At 42.0% G+C, this 24,780-nt stretch overlaps 1 protein-coding gene across 3 annotated transcripts in view; it reads right to left on the bottom strand.

The window, feature by feature from the left end:
- Positions 1-511: 511 nt before the first annotated feature.
- LOC144492962 (kelch-like protein 4) overlaps positions 512-24,780 on the bottom strand; it is a 158,774-nt gene continuing 134,505 nt past the window's right edge. For 2 of the 3 annotated variants that reach the window (XM_078211671.1, XM_078211673.1), the window contains exons 8-11: positions 16,484-16,646; positions 9,126-9,338; positions 6,319-6,490; positions 512-4,237 (exon numbers count right to left, since the gene is read on the bottom strand). In XM_078211671.1, the coding sequence (XP_078067797.1) occupies positions 4,178-4,237; positions 6,319-6,490; positions 9,126-9,338; positions 16,484-16,646 (608 nt within the window). In that variant the 3' untranslated portion in view covers positions 512-4,177. The remainder of the gene's footprint in view (positions 4,238-6,318; positions 6,491-9,125; positions 9,339-16,483; positions 16,647-24,780) is intronic. The other variant, XM_078211672.1, reaches the window with a different exon arrangement.

The raw sequence follows: 24,780 nt of genomic DNA, 5'->3' as shown, positions 1-24,780 counted from the left end.
TCCTCTGAGAAACTACAATTTCTTTATCTTCCTTTTCCTATTCTAAGTAGTTCTACTGCTGTGGTTTCGGCAGAACTAGAGTCAAATTTCTCATTCCCCTTCTCTGAGGATTGAATAGTCATGGCAGACTTCCTCTGGATTTTGGAAACTGAGATCTCCACCAGAAACTGCCCCAGCTACACCTGTTCTGGGCCTTTGAGGCACGAGTCAACATGTGAGGCTCTGATTGAAGGGGGAAGAGAGAGGAGAGAGGTGAAGACTGCTCTGCATCTTCAGAGGAGGAAGAGTCTAAGCTGTTCAGGGTGCCTGCATCTGTTTGCCTGGTTCCAACATGATTGAGTTATACAGGCATCATTTATCCTGTTTAGTTTTTAAGTTGTGACATTTGCCCACCACAGAAGACATTTCTGATTAATTTTCTGGAGAAAATTGAGCCCCTTAAATTCCTCACACCTGGCTGCATTCTACTTTGTCTGCTTTGAAAACTGATGAAATGCAACACACTCTCGTTTTAATGAGTTTGTTTATTTGCAAAGTGACAACTGCAGAATAACAGAGGTTTTAAAGGTAAATACACCAAGAGTGCAGTAAGGAAGTAAAGATTCCTTGCATGCTGCACGAAAAACAGTGACCAAATGTTTGGTATAAATTACAGTACTGAAAAGATCCAAGCTTACATAAATATATACTCCCTCAACCCCTTAGAGTCCAATGATATACTGAAAGGCAGTGTTAAACAGTTGATATAATTCCAATTTTTGTCCTTCCATGTTGCAAAATTAGTCTGTAAAAATAGGAAATTTTTCATCCTATATAACCTTCCAAAAGCTCGCTATTTGTCCAAAAATTAAGTTGTGACAAAGATGGCTTATGAACGTTTCTCAATTTGCAATGAAATCAAGTGAATTTGCTAAATCTCATTTCATTTTATTTGGCATAAAAATTACATAGAAACTGATGTGCTGTACTGCAAATGCGTTTTATTTTACAAAATGGCAGATCTTTCACAACTCATCTTGTCAGCTGTATTAACTCCAAAACTGAAAGTAGCTTCTTTCAGATGCAGCACAAGAGTTAAGATTGGCAGCTGAAATGTAAACATTATTAGAATGTCACAGCTAGAAGAATTCAGAACTCCTGGACTTCCCAAAATATTTGAAGTACCTCCATAATTTAAGTTTTGGCAGATGTATGGAGCACCACTTCAGCATCTCCTGTATAGATGTGATGGACTGTTAACAATATCAAATGCAATAAGGTATGCTGAGAAACTGTAGTTTGCATGTTCTTCTACAGTGTATAGATACACCATAAATATGATGTTGGAATCAGATGGGATTGGTTGCAAGTTTGGTACAACACTATCAATGACATTGTACTGCACATGTTTTTAATGCAGGTAGATCGGAGCTTACTTGATGGAAAAATGACCCTGTTTATATTGTCCACTAATGAAAGTGAACTCTCGTATAGCACTTAGAGCTGATTATTACAGACCACTGAACACTGTAGGCCAATTAAACTATACTCCAGTCCGCTACAGGGGCAGCTCCTAATTGACCAATGTATATCTGAATATTTTGAAATCTTGGAGGAAGAAGTTTACATTTTCCAGTAGACAAGCACGATATTAGCTGAGACGAAAAAGAAAGAGAAGCATTTCATAAGTCTGCAGTGACCTTAGTTCATCATGCTTGGTTGTGAATTCTATAACCAGCAAGACTAGGAGGTGAAGATTGTTTTCCAAAGTAGACAAACCCCACATTCTCTATTACCGGTCTCTGATTTTAACAAATAAATTGGGCATGAATGCTATTCCCTCCACCTGCCCTGCAACTGAATTACTTTAACTTTGCCCTATCAACAGTAAGAAATGTATTCTCCCAAAACTGTAACTTTGTCTTGTGTTGATCTTGGCTCAGTAAGGTACAAAATGTTCTTCCTGCTCTGAATGGTCATATGAAATATTGTACAATACACTTATCTCAATATCAGTTTGTCCATTCAGCAGTTTTATACACACCTGCCATAATTCTGTTGGCACATTCAAAGGCTCAGAAAATTGGATTCACCAATGATACATTTGCCAATATCAATATGATATGTACATAGACATTTGGATTAACAGTATATTTATATATCTCCATAAATATAACTCTGTATTGCTGGCACTGCATAAATAGTCTATGATTAACTTTGGTGTAATTTATTTGTGTTGTTTTATTTTATTGTTGCTATACTAATTAATATATGAACTTCAAAGACTATTTAATATCACAATCTATAAATGATCCGTAGCCCATTTAACAATCATTTTATGCTGTATAAATATATTTTAGATCACAAATGGGAATATTGAAATCTTTAAACTGATTTAAAGAGACCTCCTATTAAGATCTCAGTGTGGGCAGCTCTTCAGGATAATAATGGTGTTGTATGAACATGTAGGTTAATGCTCAGCCAGTTCTTTGAATCTTTTTAAATTCAGTAGATAATTTGAAGTTTCATTCAGGAAAGAGCTGATTGATCATCTGAAAATTGATTGAGGTGTGGATATGAAATTGTTGTTAAAATAAAAGATCTTTGTTACTTGGAATATGCTTTTGTCATAATGTTTTCATCCTCAGTAGGCCTTTTTCCCCAGATCAAGGCATTGCAATTACACTGATTTAGAAAACATGTTTTAAGATTCATTGGAAACAACATTTACAATTTCACATTTTGGAGTTTCACCCTAGATTGAGTGTCAGAAAACATGTGACTCTTGATCTACTTTTAAAATACTTTTAAAATTTAAACAATTAAGCACAATACACCATGGATATTTGAAATCCATTGTCAATGTAGATACTATAGATGCACACTGCTGGAAAAAATGGGTCTACAATATTACCACTCTGCCATTTTATTATCAGTCCATTTTTGATTAAGTTTGAAGCTGCTCTATTTCTTTGCGTTGGGACAGTGAAAAGTTTCAAGCTAAATGATGCACATTTTTAAAAGATATTTTTGGGGTGAATATTTCTGAAAAAGAAGAAAGACTTAAAATTAGGATGAACACTTTATTGTATATGGTACTGTACTGTGTGTACCAATATCTCTGGAGTTTCCAGCCATCTCTTATATTGTGTTATTACTGATGATGGTCCTGTTCAGGTGATAAAGAACAACAGAGTAGTTGAGGAAAGATGCCCAGCCTTGTTTTTTTTTTGCACAGTATTTTAACATTGCTTTCTCGTACCTTTCTTATCAGTAAGGTTTATGTCTGTGACAGGGTCATTATAATGTCTGCAGTGAGCAATGCTTATAAAACCCTGTTTTGGTGAAAATATTTATAATCTAATTTTTGATAATTGGTTTGAAATTTTAAATTTTGGCTTTCATGGGAAAGGGAATTTATGACCTAAGAATGGAATTGTTGAGTGTATGAAAATGGTTGCATGGATTAATTTAATATTCTCTATATTTCTTGACTAGTTTAGAAGTGATGTCTAAAAGTAAGTGTTGTTCCTGTGTGTAATTTAAGTTTGATTGTTTATATTTTATTTCTAATGAGATATTGATAAAACTTTCTCCAAACTGAATCCATATTTCATTGTCATATAATATGCTTTTGTATGAACATTTTACATACATGAAACCTTTCACATTCTTTCCTACATTAAGTACAGTACTAGTAAACCAGCTCAAGCAGTATCAATCATAGAAAATAACTTCACTAATAATGTTTTCCAAGAGGCCGGGTTCCCACAATAGTATTGATCACTCTGTGGTGAGGCTCTATCAGTGTCTATCACACTCTGTGGTGAGGTTCCAGTGATGTGCATCTCACTCTGGTGAGGTTCAGTGATGTGCATCTCACTCTGTGGTGAGATTCGAGTGATGTCCATCCCATTTTCAGCCGAGGCTCTGCTGAGATCCACTTCATTATGAGATGAGCCTCCATCAATATACAATGCTGTGATGAGGCTGTGGCAATCTCCATTTAATTCTGCAGTCGGCTTATTAGTATATTTTCCAGCAGACAGCACTTCACTTAGTGCCATGTCTCTTGTGTTGTACACCCCTAACTGTGGTGAGGCTGATGCAGTTTTTGGAATGTTTAGTTTTTTTATATACACATTTTTGTGACCCTCTGTATCTTCAATTAAACAAAATAGGCATTCTTTTCAGTGCTTCATGGAAGTTTGACCACTACAACACAAGCACCAGCTCTTCCGATCTTTAGAGGCACCTCCTGTTGGTAAGAAGTATGCCAGTGAGTAAGTCTATAAGAGGAACTCAATTTTACAGCCTTCTAGAAAGGTTTAAGATTAATACTATGAGGTCATTAACTACCATTTAAACCACTGAAGGAATTCCAATAGTTGCATCTTTGACCATGTAATGGGGAATTCTCTAAATGCTGTAGTATTAGGGTTTGTAAGGGTTAATGTGTGGGATTGTGGAAATAGCAACCCCCATGACAATGATGTAAGAAGACACATGATTAGGGGGACGGAGAGGAGAATGTTCATAGCTTCAGCGGTGGAATTCTCCAGCACCCATCCAGCAGGTGGCAGAGGCACTCGCCATCAGCTGCTGGAGAGATCTTGAGGTCCCAATGGTGACCTACGTTCCTAGCCTGGGAAAACATTGGGGAAACAGCGGTGGGTATCGACTTCAGTGGGACCGGAAGATCCTGCTGGTGGAAAAGGTTGGAGAATTCCATCCCTAGTCATCAATAGCTGAGCATAAATCATTTGCATAAAATAAACCTGTTGTTTAAACATACCAACGTCTCAGTAATCATTCCAAAGCTGGACTAACCACTATATAATCAATATCACCTACATTATTTAACTTCTGGTATTAGATTCCAGTTCCTAATGAAAAGGTTGGTCTACTACCAACTGAGCCAAGTTAATATTCAGGCAGTCTTCGACTTTACAACGTTTGAGTTACAATAAATGGCAATTATACTGAAGAAAGATCTCAAAGATATTTCATTAATTCAGTAAAGACAACTATCATGCCTTGGTTCAGGAACAAGTCCCCCATTAAAACATTGTTCCTATGGGAAAACCAGTTCCAACTTAAGATGAGTTGACTTAAAACACAATTTTCTGGAACCAATTATCTTGTAAATCTGAGGACTGCCTGGAAAAGTCTGTTTAAAAAGAATATTATAATTGTTGCAACAAAATCCATTTGAATTTAAATTATCATTTTCCAATATTAAGAAGTGGATATTTCTCAGTAAACAAGTTTATGAATTTTCTTGTAATAATTTATTTATTTTTCTTAATCTTAAGCCGATTGTGGAAGCCAGTCTTCACACAGGTTTTTATATCCACTAAACAAAAGTTGTAGACTACACATTTGGATGAGACATCAATGCACCATGATATTACAGTATTTGATCATTTTGACACAAGCAAGAAGTACTAGTTCTTCAGATTTTGACATTAATTTGAAAAGTTTCCAATAACAATTATTTAAAATATTCAGCTGATAGCTCTGTGAAAGATTTGAGGTGTGTTTTTTATTAATTGATTGGATATGAGCATCACTGGCAAAGCCAGCATTTATTGCTCATTCCTAATTGTTTTTGACAGCGAAGTTGCTTCCTCGCATATTTTAGAAGGCAGTTAAAAGTCAACCATGTTTCTGTGGGTTGAGTCAGATATAGCCCAGACCAGGTTTGGACAGATTTCCCTCCCTGAAGGATATTAGCATACCAGATGATTTTTATCCAACTATCTGGTAGTTTCATAGTCACTATTATTGATCAATATTTCCTGTAACTTCTGTTTGCTTTGCATGACTAGTTTATTTTGCTGCGCAGTCCCTTTTAAGATTAACAGGTGTGTTGCACACATCAGAAAGGGATTGTAGCTTGTACGCAGCCTATTTGTTTCCTGCATGGTATATTTCCAATTGTTGTTTGGCCAGTGCACCCATGCCCCTGGGCCTGTTTTTGCAATGTCACCCATCTGCCAGAAGTGCAATCACAGCAAAAGGGAATATAAGACATATCTTAATTGGGATAGTTAGTTGATATGAAAGTACACTTTCTTCAGTTTGACGTACAAGCTGCCTATATGTTAATGTTTGATCAATCTTGATTCTGGTGTTTTGTTATAGTAAAGGCCTTAAAATGTGAAATCTTGTCCTCAGTTATTTTTATTGGTTGTTTTGAAAATTCATCTCATTTAAATGTTATTGATCTCTATGGGGATTGTAACAACTGCTAATTTATTTTCTAGAAAAAACCTTCTAAGTTTAATGTAATTGTAAATCCATTTAACGTTCTACTTGTTCTTAATGATCTATTACCTCTGTCCATTCATTGTTTTGTGCATCGTAAGATTCTACAGTATTTAGGTAAGTCTGTCCATCGTATCCTCCCACAGCATATAACCTGTCCCCAAGGAGACACACTCCTACAGCATCTCTTGGAACACTTAAAGGTGCCACAGTTGTCCAGGTGTCTGTTTTGGGATCGTACCTACAAATGTAAAAATAACAAGGTTAGTTTGCAAAACTGGCCAATCTATTTATGAAAGATGTTTCGATGTAACATTTTCAGAAAACTTTGTACAAGCTTATGGTTGTAAGAGAGGTTGACTTGTGAATTAGGCAATTTTGCTTAAAGTTTTCTCATTTTGAAACCTTTGAAGGTTCATTATTGTCAAATATGCATGTGCAGGCTTGAGATATAATACAATACATTCGCACAGTTGCAAAAAGACTAAGCAGTGGAAATAATCAGATTATGTCTGCGAGAACTAATTTCCACTTCCAATTAATTAAATGGAGATTTGGAAAAATGCCATGAAAAGACAAATAGGATTCTAAATATTAAATAAAGGGAGTGGGATTCTCCAGCCGTCCAGGCCAGCGGGATTCTCTGGTCCCGCTGCAGTGAACAGAGATTTGACTGAGTGCCAAATTCTCTGTCCTCGCTGGCAATGGTGGCAGGGCGTGAACGGCCAGAGAATTCCAGCCAGGGCTTCAGATACAATCTACGGGGTGGTGATGAAACTTCAGAAGATGCTAGTCAGGCCAAACTTGGAATACATGGGTAAATTTTGCAGTGCGAGGATCCCACCACCAAAACATTGAGAATGGCGTGAGTCTGACATGTTAACCGAGCGTGCTGATTCTCTGACTCAAGCTCCCACCAAGCAAGATTCTGCAGTAGGAGCAGAGCATTGCAAAATGTACCCTGTTGTTGGCATTTTTGGCTGCCCTGTTGCAGAAAGGACATTGGAGCCAGGATAAGCTGCAGCATATATTTACCAAGAACAAGAAGCTGGAGTTATAAAGAGAGAAATGGAAAACTTGGGCTGTGTTCACTGATTACTAGAAGTGTTCAAAAATGTAAAAGGTTTTTCAATAGATAAATATTAAAAGGTTACTTCCCTAGGCTGGTGAGTCAAAGTGTTTGATTTTTTTTTCTTGCACAAGCCAAAACATACTCTATCCCAATATTTTAGCTCAAACTAGACAAATATTTAAATATTAAGTACTAGGAACTGGTACTCTGAGTAGATAGCCGGGATGTGGAAATAACACAGGCATAGATACAGAGCTGGATGGCCACATCCCCTGCTGAAATTCTGGAAGTTCGATGAAATGTCAGAGTATTGTTCTAAGAAGGTGCTCCGAAATATCCTAAGAAGTGCTACGGACAGGCGAGAAAGGCAAACTAAACTTTATTTTTCTCACTTTCCATCTGTTAACAGGTGTTTTAATTTTTGAAATAAGTTGTGCGTTTCCATATACATTTGTATGCAGACATGCACAAACACACACACACTTTTACAACTAAGAATAACTTTAAAAAGGAACCAAAGATGTGAATATTTATTCATGTGAATGTCAGAGGCCAGTGGGAACTCCTTCATGTAAGAGGGATTCAGCTAGCTGAAAACAAGAGTTGCAAAATTCCTTTAATGTTGGCAAGATGAGATTGACAGAGAATTAGTTTGATATACAGATGATGGCAGGAATCCTCCAGAGAACCAGGCTTTGAGGAGGTTTAGAATTGAGACACGCTTTGTTGTCAGCTTGGAGTCTGGCTTGGCTGTTAACCTGGTTGTTAACTGCGGACTGCCTTGGGAGTCCAGGAATGTAACATTAAAACTTTCCAAAGCCAAGGGAACTTGGGTAATGTGATGCTGCCTGTTCACAGCCCTGATGAAGAGTCATGCAGACTCAAAGCTTTAGCTGTGTGCTCTCTCTCCATAGATGCTGTCAGACCTGCTGAGATTTTCCAGCATTTTCTGTTTTTGTTTCAGATTCCAGCATCTGCAGTAACTTGCTTTTTATTATGGTGTTGCTTGTTAATGATTCAGATTACCAGATAGTTTTGGTGCCTCCGGTCAAAATCATTGTACACCTTAGGAGATAGATGGTGCCTATTAGTCCACCACAGGTATAACCAGTTTTGCTGGCGGTCTTTGTTATAAATCCAGGCTGGGGAGACAGATAGTCTCCTGCTTCATTGATTGTAATGGGTACACACAACGATAGGTGTGAGATTCCACAAGGATTAGGGTTGAGTTTTCTTCCATAATTATTGTTGGAAGTTTCTAGAACTGTAGCCAAATTACAAATCATGTGACCTGTAGCAGCATGTATTTTGTCCATTTTAAATGAATAAAAAGTAAGGTTTGATTTAGACACTGCATGATTTCTTTCGTCTTGCTATCCATACAAATCTTATAGTTTTCTTTTTAACATTGTACTTCTTAGGTATATTTTATTTATGCCATGATCGTAGCCCCTCTGATTCCTCAATTCCTGACGTTGTTCAGTGGCACTAAGGAACCATTCTGCGAGCACTTCCTGTAACATTATAGGTTAATAGAACAGGTATGCTAACGAGTGACGTGGACAATGATGTATCGACGACAAGTCATATATTACAGACCCCGCATAGCGTGCAAGCAGCCCTTGGGTTAAGTGCTCAGTAACCCATTTTGTAAATATTGTACTTGGGCTCCATACTTTTGAGTAACTACCTGAGTCAGGCTACAGTTCCTCTTTGTAAGATACATGACCTATCGCATCCATCAAAGGTCTATGGGCAAGGGAGGTAGTTAGCTGAAGGGACGAAGAAACTTGGCCATTCTTACCGTTCAACACAGTCTGACAACCTGGAGCAGTGATTAGAAGCAGGGGCATCATGCCCTCCCACTGCGTAAAGAAAACCATTGCACGTGGCAACTCCTACCCCTCCTCTTCTCTTGGACATGGGTGCACACATGCTCCATTTATTGGTGTGAGGATCAAAACACTCCATTGATCGTAGGCAAGAGCTGCCATCTCGCCCACCTACTGCATACAGCCTGCAAAACATAACGTTCATCATTAGGAATTCGCAACATGAACAGAATAAAGACCCTCAAGAATGTGGTTGAACCCCCATCTTATCCGGTGGAACCAAAGAAGATTAAGTTCAATTTGCAGCTATTTTGGAAAAAAAATATTTGAACATATATCCATGGCTCCAAGGAGAACCCCAGCTCTGAATCCCAGTCTGCTGCAAGCACATGTAACCACCTCGGGAGAGAATGGGAGAAAATTTGAGATGGGAGGAGCGAGGCTGCAGATGAATGCAAGTCAGGGAGAAAATAGAGGCACATTCTGGATCAGTCCATATCATTTCAAGTGAGCAGATCTCCTGTTCCTTATCTAAATGGCAGTGGAAAAGAGTATTTTTAAATAAGGTTTACAAACTTTTCCATTAAATGGATAAGGCTTTTGCAAGAGATGTCATGACTTTGTGGTGATTCATTAGATAATGTCAGAGTGGATTAAATCAATAAAGTTTTACTGTCTCTCACAATACTACAGGGAGGAAGGTTCTAATTAGCAGTAATTAAATTCCAATTGATGTTTCAAAATTGTTAACTGCTGTTCAGTTCTGTTCTTTCCCCAAAGAATAAAGGACAAGATTAAAGGTCAGTCTAAGTGGAATATTAATATGTTCCTAAATTTGTTTATTTTGTTTAATGTGTTTGATCCTGATGGAATTTGAGGTAGAATGGCTGTCAATTATGAAGTGACAAGTGATGTAAATAATCATCAATTCTATTCTTGAACACCTTGAATGTGACAGCATTTCACAGAATCATAGAATCTAGAATTCCTACAATGTAGAAGAAGGCCATTCGGCCCAGCGAGCCTGCACTGACTACAATCCCACCCAAGCCCTATCCCCGTAACCCAACATATTAACCCTGCTAATCCCTCTGACAGTATGGCCATGTTAAATTGCCCCATCAACCTAACCTGCACATCTTTGGACTGTGGGAGGAAACTGGAGCACCCAGAGAGAAATCATGCAGATACGGGGAGAATGTGTAAGACAGACAGTGACCCAAAGTTGGAATTGAATCCGGGTCTCTGGCACTGACAGGCAACCGTGTTAACCGCTGTGCCACTGTGCTGCCCATTTGTTTCATATCTTTCCCCATATAAAATTATTCAGCATGGGATACCCAGTTTGTATTTCTTATAGTTGTAGCAAAAAATGTGGAAGCCTTGGACACAACCTGTTGCTTAAAATAAGGAATAAACAAGCAGTTTCACACTGCTACCATACAGTGGCTAAGCAAGTGGTATTTTCCACTAACAGATGCTGATATCAATCCAGAAAGATGTTGGGCATACAATTGAACAATGCTCTATATGAGTTTCAGTGCCAGTCCGATGTCAGATCTTTCAGCTATACATCCCAATGATTGGATGATCAAATCAAGCAGTGGGTTCCTTTGCCTGTTTGTAATAGCCAAGTGGCCCGTGCTTGCAGATCCCGAGACAGAATGTCTACTGTTAGATGTGATTGGGCAGCACTTGCTGAACAATCCTGAATATGCTAATGGCTACACTAACAACCAATTTATGATAATCAGTAAAGCCCGTGACATGGTTCATTTATACTTGTTAAAGCTGACATACATTCAAGCACAGGGACCCATTCTCTGCATCCCCCCCCCCCCCCCAATTTTCTATAATCTTCTCTCCTACATCTGCTAATTCATTATTTTTCCTTTGGTTCGAATGATGCAGATCATGTTTTGATACCTTATCCGTGTGGGCATCGTTAGGGCAGCACGGTAGCGCAGTGGTTAGCACTGCTGCTTCACAGCTCCAGGGACCTGGGTTCGATTCCCGGCTTGGGTCACTGTCTGTGTGGAGTTTGCACATTCTCCTCGTGCCTGCGTGGGTTTCCTTCAGGTGCTCCGGTTTCCTCCCACAGTCCAAAGATGTGCGGGTTAGGTTGATTGGCCAAGCTAAAATTGCCCCTTAGTGTCCTGAGATGTGTAGGGTAGAGGGGTTAGTGGGTAAAATATGTAAAATATGGGGTAGGGCCTGGGTGGGATTGTGGTCGGTGCAGACCCGATGGGCCAAATGGCCTCTTTCTGTACTGTAGGGATTCTATGATCGTTCAAGCATTCGGTTTGAGTGACTGGCATCATGGGGGCATCACAAGCAAGCCTAATTCTGGCTTTGCACATTTCCAGTGGAGGTGACATGGGTTTGGTAGAATCGTGATTATGTTACTGCTTCCTAATAACCCATAGACGTCATACCTAACTTATCAAGCCAATGTAGGAATTTACATTTAGGTTATTAAATAAATCTATAATAAAAGAATTGGCATTAATTAGTGACATTGAAACAATTGGATTGTTGTTAAGATCCAATTGGTCACTGATGTCCTTTAGGGAAGGAAATCATGTTTTTATCTGATTGCAGAACGACAAGAGTGTGATTGACACTTAGCAGCTCTTAAAAATAACCTAGCAAGCCACTCTATCAACATCACCTTCCCAAGGGCAATTAGGGATGGGCAATAAACATTGCAATGCCTGCATCCTGTCATAGATATATTTTCTGTTTTGTTTAATAAAAGGGAATTTGTAGGCCAAGAACTTGGGACAGTTTTCCCTTTCAGTACCCTGGGGTGTCCATTTGACACTTAGGCTGGGATCAGCACGGATCAGGGACTGAACACAAGACCTTTCTTCCTAGTTTCTCTCGTTCAGCTGCTCAATGGATAAGCTGATCTGCCTGAAACAAACGCTATTAGAATGCACTGCAGAGCTTACAACAAATTCCTAATGTGTGCCCAAAAGGATATCCCGTGTACCAAACATTAAAATATTTGAAAGGATGAATATTATATAGATTGAGGAGAGCTGTGTGAACTTGTTGGTCTGTGGAGAAAGCTAAAAATATACTTGATCAATACCCAAAGACAGCCTCAGACCAGTAGGACAATTTAGGATTTTATCCTCTTCAATGTCTGAAGGGAAAAATAACATTTCATTGAAATATGAGGCAGAGTTGTTCAGAACTGGCTCTGTGCCTGCTTTTGAACTTGAACATCCAATTACTGGACAGAAAACAGAGTAGCCCTTGGCTATGCCTATCTTTTTCATAGGAGTTGTGGAATATTCTTTGTTGCAATTCTATTGCAGTCCCCCTCCCTGACCTCTTCCTTTGTTATGCTGATGATTGTGTTGTAATGCTGACTTCGCTGCAACTCACTACATCAAATCGTCCTCCCATTCCTGCAGTGACCCTTCCATCCTTGATCTCCTACACTCCCCGATGAAGCTCAATACATTCTTCAATATCTGTGGCTCATTCTTCCCCGCGGTGCCCTGCAGGACATTGATTTTATTTTTCCTCTCTCATCCTATTTTCTCCCATCCACTTTCATTTCCTTCCTCTCCCATTTTAAAGCTACTTGTATTACTGTTGTTCCAATAACTGGCCTTCCTGAAACAGATATTTGGATGTGTTATAGCTGCTCACCATGGATTTCTAACATGCCTTCAAATAGTTGTCAAGTGTTAAGACATTTTGAGTGCATTAATGTTCCATCTATTGGGAAGAGCTGTGTGCATCAGTGGCTCTGAGCGGAGAATTGAAAATAATGCTGACGATGCCCAAAGACAGCCTCAGGCCATTAGCATAAATTAGTCAACTTGTCTTTCCCATGCTTTTCACTGGCTTATTTAGCAACTTCCAAGGCATGTATTTGAATTCCTTTTTCCTGCCTCCTAAGGTGATCCTTCTATGACATTCCTCTTTCCAGTTCTTTTTAACTTGACATCTACTTCCTGTCCCTCACCATTTTGTGTTGATCAGTTCGATAGTGGGGCCTGAAAGGATCTAGATGCACAACATTAATAGAACATAGAACAGTACAGCACAAAACAGGCCCTTCGGCCCACAATGTTGTGCCGAGCTTTATCTGAAACCAAGATCAAGCTATCCCACTCCCTATCATCCTGGTGTGCTCCATGTGCCTATCCAATAACCGCTTAAATGTTCCTAAAGTGTCTGACTCCACTATCACTGCAGGCAGTCCATTCCACACCCCAACCACTCTCTGCGTAAAGAACCTACCTCTGATGTCCTTCCTATATCCCCCACCATGAACCCTATAGTTATGCCCCCTTGTAATAGCTCCATCCACCCGAGGAAATAGTCTTTGAACATTCACTCTATCTATCCCCTTCACCATCTTATAAACCTCTATTAAGTCTCCCCTCAGCCTCCTCCGCTCCAGAGAGAACAGCCCTAGCTCCCTCAACCTTTCCTCATAAGACCTACCCTCCAAACCAGGCAGCATTCTGGTAAATCTCCTCTGCACTCTTTCCAGCGCTTCCACATCCTTCTTATAGTGAGGTGACCAGAACTGCACACAATATTCCAAATGTGGTCTCACCAAGGTCCTGTACAGTTGCAGCATAACCCCACGGCTCTTAAACTCCAACCCCCTGTTAATAAAAGCTAACACACTGTAGGCCTTCTTCGCAGCTCTATCCACTTGAGTGGCAATTAATATAACTTTACAGTTGCTGACTGACTGCTGTTTCATTCCAGCACTTCTTGTTTCAGATTACCAATACTTATGTAATTTTTCATTAAATTGGAGACCAGGTTTCAATTTCCTGTCGCAAAAACGCTCAAAGGCCCAGATTTGAAGGTTGCAATAATGACAAAACTGTTCGTGTTCGTGGTCATTACTCAACGAAACTGATAACTTCTGGCACCTGTGCAAACGGAGTTAAATGTAAAAATCCCACATCTGCTTTGTGATTTCCTGCTCCTCCATAATTTGTGCTGCAGGCGGTCATCTTTCAGAATCAATAGACTGATGAGAACATGCTCTTTTACATTGTAATGATGCTATTAACCCCCCTGAAAAAGTGACGCTCAAAAGTAACTGAATTTTTTACTGGTATTTTACTGATGAACAAACCCTCTGACCCTGGAAAGCTAATTTTATATTTGTGTGATTTCCTCCACCATGAAATATCATTGTTTTCTTTGTAAAAAGATTTATGATATTGTAGCTTTTTGTCTTTGGCCCAATTGTTCTTTTGTTCTCTGTGTAATTTATAAGAAGTGAAGGGTAATGGTTGCATGTTTACTTCCTGGTTTGCTTTGAGAGACTTCTTCACTGTGATTGGCTATTAGCACTGCCGGGTGACATCCTCTTACATTGTTCTTCTGTTAAATGAGCAAACCATACAAAAAGAGAAGTGTAACAAAAGTATGGGTTCTTTACAGAATCATAGAATCCCTACAGTGCAGAAAGAGGCCATTTGGCCCATTGGGTCTGCACCGACAACAATCCTACCCAGGCCCTATCCCCGCTAATCCCTCTAAACTACACATCCTGGGACACTAAGGGGCAATCTAGCATGGCCAATGCACCTAACCCGCACATCTTTGGACTGTGGGAGAAAACCAGAGCACCCGGAGGAAACCCACGCAGACACAGGGAGAACATGCAAACTCCACACAGACAGTGACCCAAGCTCGGAATTGAACCTGGGTCCCTGGCTCTGTGAGGCAGCAGTGTTAACCACTGTGTCACTGTGCCATCTAATTTGAAGACTATCTAAAGATAATATTCACTAAGAGGGTAAGTATTGTACATCTAATCTTTACCACTGCTGCTTGCAGATTGACTACAAAGTATATGACTGATACATTGTATCCTATGTCAGTAGTAATAGTGATTGACAGTATTTAGGATGCGCCACTTTCAAGGTGTAGGACACCATACCCGAACACATGTGGTGAGGTTGGAGAAACTGGGCTGGTTGTTCTTCCAGTGGGGAAGTTGATGGAGACATTTTTTTTTAAAAAGGGGCGGCATGGTGGCACAGTGGTTAACACTGCCGCTTCACAGCACCAGGGACCCGGTTTAAATTCCGGCCTCAAATCACTCTGTGTGGAATTTACATATTCTCTCCGTGTCTGTATGGGTTTCCTCCGGGTGTTCCAGTTTCCTCCCACAGTTCAAAGATGTGCAGGTTAGGTTGATTGGCCATGCTAAATTGACACTCGTGTCAGCGGGATTCGCAGGGTAAGTATGTGGGGTAACAGGAATAGGGCCTGGGTGGGATTGTGGTCGGTACACACTCGATGGGCCAAATGGCTTCCTTCTGCACTGTAGGGATTCTATGAGATCAGGTAGAATTTCCCCCTGCCCCTGCCAGCAGGGCCAATGGCGGATGAAATGGGAGAGAATTTGGCATGAGGCCCAAATATCAGTTTCACGCCAGTATGAATTTACAGCAGGATCAGAAGTCCCACCAGAGGCTGGGTGTGAAACAGATTTGCATCCAGCTAATAGGATGCAAATGAAGTTCTGACCGGAATCTTCCCCCAAGGCCTGGTTCTCCATGACACCAGCCGGAAAACCCGTCGGTCCTGAACACATCTGGACCAACATGGCATGCAGAATTTGGAACTTATCTGACAAATGCCTGGGGCTACCTCAAAGTTTGGGATGAAAGCCAACAGCAATCCTGGACCCCGGAACATCACAGCAGTGTATGAGGGACCATCAATCAGGTGGATTTTCCAGCTTCAGTGTCTTCGGGAAGGCCCACCATCCAGCTTCAGGGTGTTCTTGGAGATCCCGTTTCTTTCTTCAGGAAATCCTTCTTCTTTCTTCAATGGTGGGTCAATGGTGTTGGGTGCCTTTTCAATATTGCATCCAGGTATGACGGCAGGATGCACTCCATCGTGCCCACCCACCACAAAGATGGCACAAAACCCCTGGGTCATGATTAATGAGGTCAGGACTGGAGGACATGGCTTCCCGTCAGCTTCCACAGTGAGAAACACTCCCTGTCCCTGCCTCCACCACCAGACTTAGACCCGAATGGGAGAATTCCACCTATTACTGCTGCCGGATGCTTGGAGATTCCCTAAACTTGGTGCTGAGTTCAAACTAGTATCAGGAAAATAGATTGTTAGACCTTTTGTAAATAGTTTTCTTCAAGGTCAACAGCAAGTGCTGTCAAGCTACCACTGATGACGAAATTTGGGCCATTGTATCATCTAGCATTAAGTACATTTGGTGAGTTACATTATTGAAAAGTTATACCAGTGTTTATTTTTGAGTCAGTGCAATGATTTAACATAAGAGATCTGCAATTTTGCTACTTACTTGCCATTTAATGCAGCAACTCCTACCGTGCTTCTTGGAGTTGACATGCTAGCAACATAGTTCCACTGACGAGCTTGTGGATCCCATCGTTCCACTGTGTTAAGGTAACTCCATCCATCGTGTCCACCAACTGCATACATTGGTCCTTCAAGTACTGCTACTCCTGAAACAAAAGTGGACGGAATTGAGTCGGCCTTGCTGGCACCAGAAGCAGATTGTAGGGACCCATGATCAAGTGCCGAGGCGGGTTTGTTAGAAGGCCCATTTCGATTTTCTGGGACATTGAACGAGTTGTATCAAAAGTGGTGAGGTCCTCAAGCCCCCGCCCCTCACATCCCATCACCCTCTGACTCACCCTATTGGCTGAGAATGTATGATACCAGTAAGATAATAACAGCAAGTGTTAAGATAAAAATACCAATTCAAAGATCATCTTTAAAAAGAAACTTCTGTGTCTACATGTGTCAATCAGCCAGGGCAATTAGAGTACAAGTGGCAGAAGCTTTAAACACATTGTACCTCTTAAGCTTGTCCAAATAAACATTCAGGCATCAATAGAAGTAATCACAAAAGAAAACAGTTCGAACCACATAAAGACGTCAAGAAAACAAATTTAAAATTCCACTTAGTTGTCAAAACAGAATCCTGGCTGAACAAATGCATTTATGAGTCTTGGCACTCAGCCATGCATTCATAATGAGGCCACCTGGGAACTGTTTCTGTAGGAACAGATGGACAGACTTCTGGATTCTCCACATGTGCTCTTTATGTTAGGATATTTTGGAAAGAGACAGGGATAGATTGAAATGTAGCGACTTCTAAAATGTTCCACAGTATGGAAAATGGATCAGAATAAGCAGCCCTTAAAGTTTGGGGCCATTTTAAAAATAGCGTCAAAGCAAAAAACATAAAGATGGAACATCCTTGTTCAGCAAGCAGTCCAACGTTCTGCTGAAAAATGGAACAGAGATGTACTACTTTATCACCATAATTTCTGAAATCCCCTGCATGTTTACATTAACAGAATAATCCTGACTTCATAGGCTGTGGATAGTGAATTGATCAAAAATAAAGATTCCATTTGATGAAGTAGCTGAGAGATTGAGACTCAGACTTTAAGATCTATTGTAGGTCAACATCAGACTGATGAGTTATCTGTCTTGCTGCTGAAGTGTAGTTCAGTTCACGTAGATGATGATGAGCCCTGATAGATCTATGGTGCAAACCCATAACCTATTTTAGAGATTATTTGGGCATTTAGATTGTACAAGGACATCAGAGGTTTTGGTCTTTTAAGAGCCAGCCTTCAGGACCCAGCTACCTTTGTTAGTGTGATTGTGTGGAAGAGTGCCATGTCCAGATCAGGTACTTTGAATCTTAATTTGAATTGTGGATGGGGTATAAAAGTTGGAGTGGAATGAACTAGAGTGAAGTGATGAATTTCTAAATTGATTCAATTTTTCATCAGTCAATGTAGGGTAAAGAGTTAACTCTAATGATAGCTACTGAGCATGTGCATAAGGAGCTACATCCCAGTGATGTCTCTCTCTGAGAGGAGATGAGAGTGAAGCACCTCAGGGAATAGTGCCAGCTATATCTTGGTCTGATTTAACCTTTGTAAATAGTTAGCATTTAAATGTTTTTGAACAAAAGGCCACCGGTTCCAACAAGATCTCTTCTGGTGTAAGAAGCTGACAAATTGTAAAATAAACCCACAATAAAAGATGATGCCAGCAGTGACTACACCCACAGGAAAACAGTTGAAAATGCTAGAAAAAGCCTCAAATGAAACCCAACAACAGTGCACAGCAGCTGGTGAAGCATTTCAAGGCTAACTATATCAGAGATGACAAAATAAAGTTTTCAAAGTTTACTTATTAGTGTCATAAGTAGGCCGACATTAACACTGCAATGAAGTCACTGTGAAAATCCCCTAGTCGCCACACTCCAGAGCCTGTTCAGGTACACTGAGGGAGAATTTAGCATAGCCAATGCATCTAAGCAACACATCTTTTGCACTGTGGGAGGAAACCGGAGCACCCAGAGGAAACCCACGCAGACACAGGGAGAATGTGCAGACCCCGCATAGACAGTGATCCAAGCCAGGCATCAAACCCGGGTCCCTGGTGCTGTGAGGCAGCAGTGCTAACCACTGTACCACCGCAGCCCAGAGACTGTCGAGTCAAATATCATAAAGACAGCCTTGAACCAGGGTCAGAAATGGCTACTACATTACCCCGACTAGAATCCTTTCAAAATATAGAGGGCCCCAGATAGTCTGAGCAATGGCAAATTTGCTGAAGGCATTTTACCGGGTACCCCAGCACCATCCTTGCAAATAAAGAGAACAAAAATCAAGGGCTGAGTTTGGTTCTGCCAAAGTCGACCAAGACTTGAAGGGCCCTATATCCACCATGTGGCAGAGTCAGAAAATCCCGGGCAAGTTAGCACTTTCTTGTATGCTGTTGGGAGCATAGTAGACAATGTGGTGGGAGGACAGACTGAACAAAGAGACAACAAATGGATGTCATTGGAGTCAAAGTTAAAGTTAAAGTTTATTTATTAGTCACAAGTAGGCTTACATTAACACTGCAATGAAGTTACTGTGAAATTCCCCTAGTCATCACAGTCCAGCACCTGTTTGGGTCAATGCACCTAACCAGCACGTCTTTCAGAGTGTAGGAGGAAACTGGAGCACCCGGAGGAAACACATGCAGACACGGGGAGAACATGCAAACTCCACACAGACAGCGACCCAAGCTGGAAATTGAACCTGTGTCCCTGGAGCTTTGAAGCAGCAATGCTAACTGTGCTACCGTGCCGCCCCCTTGAGGGACCAGACTGATCCCTTAAGGAGGTGGCACAGTAGCAGAAACAGAAGCAGAAACAGAACTGGACTGGCCATAAAAATACTGTGACTACAAGAGCAGTTCAGCGGCTAGGAAACCTGTGGTGAGTAACTCACCACTTAACTCCCCAAAGCCTGAACACCATCTATGAGGCACAATTCAGGAGTGTGATGGAATGATGCATGAGTGCCGCTCCAACAATACTCAAGAAGCTTGATGCAATTCAGGACAAAGATGTCTGCTTGATTTGCATCCCACCCAACACCTTAAACATTCACACTCTCCACCAATATACAGTGGCAGCCAATGTGTATCATCTCCAAGATGCACTGCAGCAAGTCACAAAGACTCCTTCGGCAATATCTTCAAAATCTGTCACCTCTTGGCAGTTAGAAGGCAAAAGGACAGCAGATACATGGGTGCTCTATCACCTGCAAGTTTCCCTGCAAGTCCCACACCATGCTGGCATGGAAACATATCGCCATTCCTCTACTGTCGCTGTGTCAAAATCCTGGAACTCCCTTCATAACAGCATTGTGGGTATTCCTACAATACATGGACTGCAGCTGGTCAAGAAGGCAACCCACCACCATCATCTGGAGGGCAATAAGGGATGGGCAATAAATGCTAACCCAGTCAGCAATGCTCACATCTCAGGAACAAAAATTTTTTAAAATACAGAAACTAATGGAAATTGTAGAATTAGAAAGACTCTTTATTTTATAAAGCACCTTTTAAAGGAGATGGTTGAGAGAAGATTTGATAGATGTCTTCAAAATCTTGAGCGATGGAGGAAGAATCAATCGAGCAAAACTGTCTCTATTGTCAGAAGAGTTGAGAACCAGGGAACATTTATTTAAGTTTAATTATTTTTATTGTCGCAAGTAGGCTTACATTAACACTGCACTGAAGTTACTGTGAAAATCCCCTAGTCGCCACACTGTGGGAGGAAATCGGAATACCCAGAGGAAGCCCAGGGAGAACGCGCAGACTCCGCACAGACAGTGACCCAAGCTGAGAACCGAACCTGGGTCCCTGGCGCTGTGAGGCAGCAGTGCTAACGACTGTGCCACCATGCAGCCGCAGGTGATTAATAAGAAATATGAGGAAAATGTAATTGTGCAGTGAGCGATTAGGATCTGGAACCCTCTACCTGAAACTATAGTGCGGGTAGATCCAATAGGAGCCTTCTAAAGGGAATTGGATAAGCATGAAGAGAGAGCATTCGCAAGGCTATAGGAAAGACTGGGGGAATGGTGTTAGCTGAGTTGCTCATACGCAGAGTCAGCACAGGCAAGACTGGCTGAATGGCCTGCTGTGCTTTAAACCTTCTATGATTTTGTGAAATCCTGCTCATTAATGTGAATTATTTTAAATGGTTAAAACACAGATAATGCTTGGATCAGATTATATTTAGTTATATTGATTTTACACTGCTTAATTGTAAAGAAGGTCGCAAAAAGACAAATAAATCTCATTTAGGGAATTTTCATATTTTAGAATCAGCTTGAAATACTTTGTGTGGGATTTTCTGGCCACGCTCGCCCCAAGACTGGAAAATCCTGCCTGAGGTCAAACCCCCCCACCCGCTGTGATTCCTGTGGCAAGTGGGATGGGAAAATTCTGTCCTTTATGTAAGTATACAGCTATCAATAGTGAAAGCTTGCTAAAGATTTCACTTTCAATGAATTTTCAAATTCTCATGTCAAAAATACCGTGGGCAGAATGTTTACCTTCCTGTAGGGTTCGATATAGTGACATCATACTAACAGCCCAAAACTTCTACAGCATCCCACATCAGACCTCATGTATTCCTCTTGTACATTTGAGAACAGGTTCATGTTCATCTTTTTGCGAAGCTGCTTATTTAAGGTCTTGAGTGCTATCCCAAGTTAGCACGAACTGAGTAATGAACATAGCTGGTCCAATCCAGGGAATCTGCATATTTGGAATTAGGATGTGGAGATGCCGGCGTTGGACTGGGGTAAACACAGTAAGAAGTTTAACAACACCAGGTTAAAGTCCAACAGGTTTATTTGGTAGCAAAAGCCACACAAGCTTTCGGAGCTGCAAGCCCCTTCTTCAGGTGAGTGGGAATTCTGTTCACAAACAGAGCATATAAAGACACAAACTCAATTTACATGAATAATGGTTGTATTGCGAATACTTACAACTAATCAAGTCTTTAAGAAACAAAACAACATAATGTTCTTTCAACATTATGATTAGTTGTAAGTATTCGCATTCCAACCATTATTCATGTAAATTGAGTTTGTGTCTTTATATGCTCTGTTTGTGAACAGAATTCCCACTCACCTGAAGAAGGGGCTTGCAGCTCCGAAAGCTTGTGTGGCTTTTGCTACCAAATAAACCTGTTGGACTTTAACCTGGTGTTGTTAAACTTCTTACTGTATTTGGAATTAGGACAGTGAACTAGTATGGTAAGTAAAATATAGACACAGGATTATGCCAGGATCATCCACAGTTAATCATTTCAAGATTGGAAATATAGTTTGAAATCTCTGGTTGCTGCACTAAGATAGCAGGTATATTTTGCAATAATGGCATTCAGTGTCCTACTTTTACTGCAGATGCTGCCATAGGGACATAGTCCAGCAGACTCAACATTAGAGGGCACCAGTGGATCAATATCCTTACCGACGTGGTGCTCTGCATATTGTCTAACTGGTAAAGAGTCTGGACCTCCACTTCTTCAGAATAAGCGTATCCATCTCTGAGCATATCTATACATAATACAAATAATAGTGCTTGTTTTTGGATTAATAACTCATGGGTTGTATGGCCAGAATTTTCCGCCATTGTCGCCGGTGACGTTCTCTGATCCCGCTGCAGTGAGTGGGGGTTTGGCTGTGCGTCAAATTCTCTGTCCTCATTTGCAGCAGCGGGGGGGTGTGAACAACCAGAAAAGTCCAGCCTGTATCTGTGAATGACCTAAAAGAGCATTGCATTTTACTTTTGCTGTTAATGTGGTCTTGAAAATCACTAAATATACCCGTTAAATAACAGGGGATATATGTAAATTTGGATTTAACACTGAATGATAGCGCACCCAAATGGGTCAGCAATGAAGGCATTCAGTATTGACGCAACACCTTTACTGTCTAGGTCTACACAGGAAGAATGGGTATAGGATGGAAGTGATGCACCTCAATGAGCACCCGGAAACAAGGCTTTAGTACTGAAGGCTTTAATACATTAACAATGAAACTACTAACACAAATTCACCCGTTCAGACTGAAGGGGTCCTGCCGGAGCAGGGGGTCTTATACCCTGCCACCGGAGGCGGGACCCCACTGGAGTGTGCCATGATAACACTTGGGACAGGTAAACACCCTATCCCAACAACATAGTACAACCCCCATAACAACAACAATAACAACCCCAGTGGTGAACCAACGATGGTTCACCACATTCACCCCTCCTTTAGGAACCAAAGGTGGCGGGGTGGATGAAAACAGACAATGACAAAAAAAATAACAGGATTCACAAGTCCAGACGGTCTGGAGGACCACACCGACGCTGCGATCTTCTCAACACCGGTTGCGAAACCGGAGCAGGTGCTTGCGGTGGCTCTCTCAAAGCAACATCTGGCTGTCCCCTCAAAGACTCCCGGGCCGGCCGGCCCTGATGAGGCGATGGTGTAGGGGATCCTGGAACGTTTGGTGGTGGTGGTGGTGGTGATGATGGTGGCGCCGATCTCCGAGTCTCAGGCAAGCTGTACATGGGAGTAAAAGTGTTATGCACTGGTCCCGGTGCTGACCGCGCCACGTCTGGGGAAGTAATGAGGAGTAGTGGATCTGTGACTGGGGGAATAGGAGCGACAGGAGTTGCTACGTCCCCTGCGGGCGCCAGGTCTCTAATGGAGACAGTGTCCTCTCGCCCGTCAGGATATGCCACATAGGCATACTGAGGGTTGGCGTGGAGGAGTTGGACCGGTTCGACCAAGGGGTCGGACTTGCGAGCCCTCACATGGCGCCGCAGAAGGACGGGTCCTGGGTACGTCAACCAGGCTGGCAATGAGGTCCCCGAGGACGACTTCCGAGGGAATGAGAACATCCTCTCGTGGGGAGTAGCATTGGTTGCCGTACACAGGAGGGAGCGGATAGAATGGAGCGCAGTTGGAAGGACCTCCTGCCACCGGGAGACTGGAAGGCCCTTGGATTTCAGTGCCAGTAGGACAGCCTTCCAGACTGTAGCATTCTCCCTTTCCACCTGTCCGTTACCCCTAGGGTTGTAGCTCGTGGTTCTACTAGAGGCAATCCCGAATGAGAGCAGGAATTGCCTCAAGTCGTTGCTCATGAACGACGAGCCCCTGTCGCTATGAATATAGCAGGGGTACCCGAACAGGGTAAAAAGCTCACTGAATGCCTTGATGACGGTGGCAGTCGACGTGTCCGCACAGGGGAAAACAAACGGAAACCGGGAAAATTCGTCTATTATGTTAAGAAAATAGACATTCCGATCCGTTGAGGGAAGGGGGCCCTTAAAATCTACACTCAGCCTCTCAAAAGGGCGAGTGGCCTTGACCAAATGTGCCCGGTCTGGTCGATAAAAGTGTGGTTTGCATTCTGCGCAAATCCGACAACTTCTAGTAACTGACCTGACCTCCTCCACCGAGTAGGGTAGGTTGCGGGCTTTTATGAAGTGGTAGAGTCTGGTGACTCCAGGATGACACAGATCATTGTGGAGAGCCTTCAAGCGGTCCTCCTGCATGATGGCGCATGTTCCGCGCGAGAGGGCATCCGAGGGCTCATTGAGCTTCCCTGGACGATACATAATATCGTAATTATAGGTGGAGAGCTCAATTCTCCACCGCAAGATCTTATCGTTCTTGATCTTGCCCCTCTGCGTGTTACTGAACATAAACGCCACGGATCGTTGATCCGTGATCAGGGTGAACCGCTTACCTGCCAGGTAATGGCGCCAGTGTCTGACTGCCTCCACAATGGCCTGAGCCTCCTTTTCCACCGCTGAGTGCCGAATCTCTGGGCCTTGAAGGGTGCGGGAAAAAAACGCGACGGGCCTGCCTGCCTGGTTTAGTGTGGCGGCTAGGGCGAAGTCCGATGCATCACTCTCCACCTGGAAAGGGATGGATTCATCCACCGCGTGCATCGTGGCTTTCGAGATGTCGCTTTTCAAAACCTTGAAGGCCAATTGGGCCTCCGGCGTAAGTGGGAAGGTCGTGGACTTAATGAGCGGACGAGCTTTGTCCGCGTAGTTGGGGACCCACTGTGCATAATACGAAAAGAACCCGAGGCATCTCCTCAGTGCTTTCGTGCTAGCGGGCAAGGGAAGTTCAGTGAGTGGGCGCATACGGTCTGGATCAGGGCCAATGACCCCGTTTTCCACCACGTATCCGAGGATGGCTAACCTACGCGTACGGAATACGCACTTCTCCCTGTTATAGGTCAGATTCAGGCGAGATGC

This window comes from Mustelus asterias, chromosome 4 (genome assembly GCF_964213995.1).
Source record: "Mustelus asterias chromosome 4, sMusAst1.hap1.1, whole genome shotgun sequence".
Taxonomy (NCBI): domain Eukaryota; kingdom Metazoa; phylum Chordata; class Chondrichthyes; order Carcharhiniformes; family Triakidae; genus Mustelus; species Mustelus asterias.
Note: the sequence above shows the minus strand (reverse complement) of the source record. Positions and strands in the feature narration are given on the sequence as shown.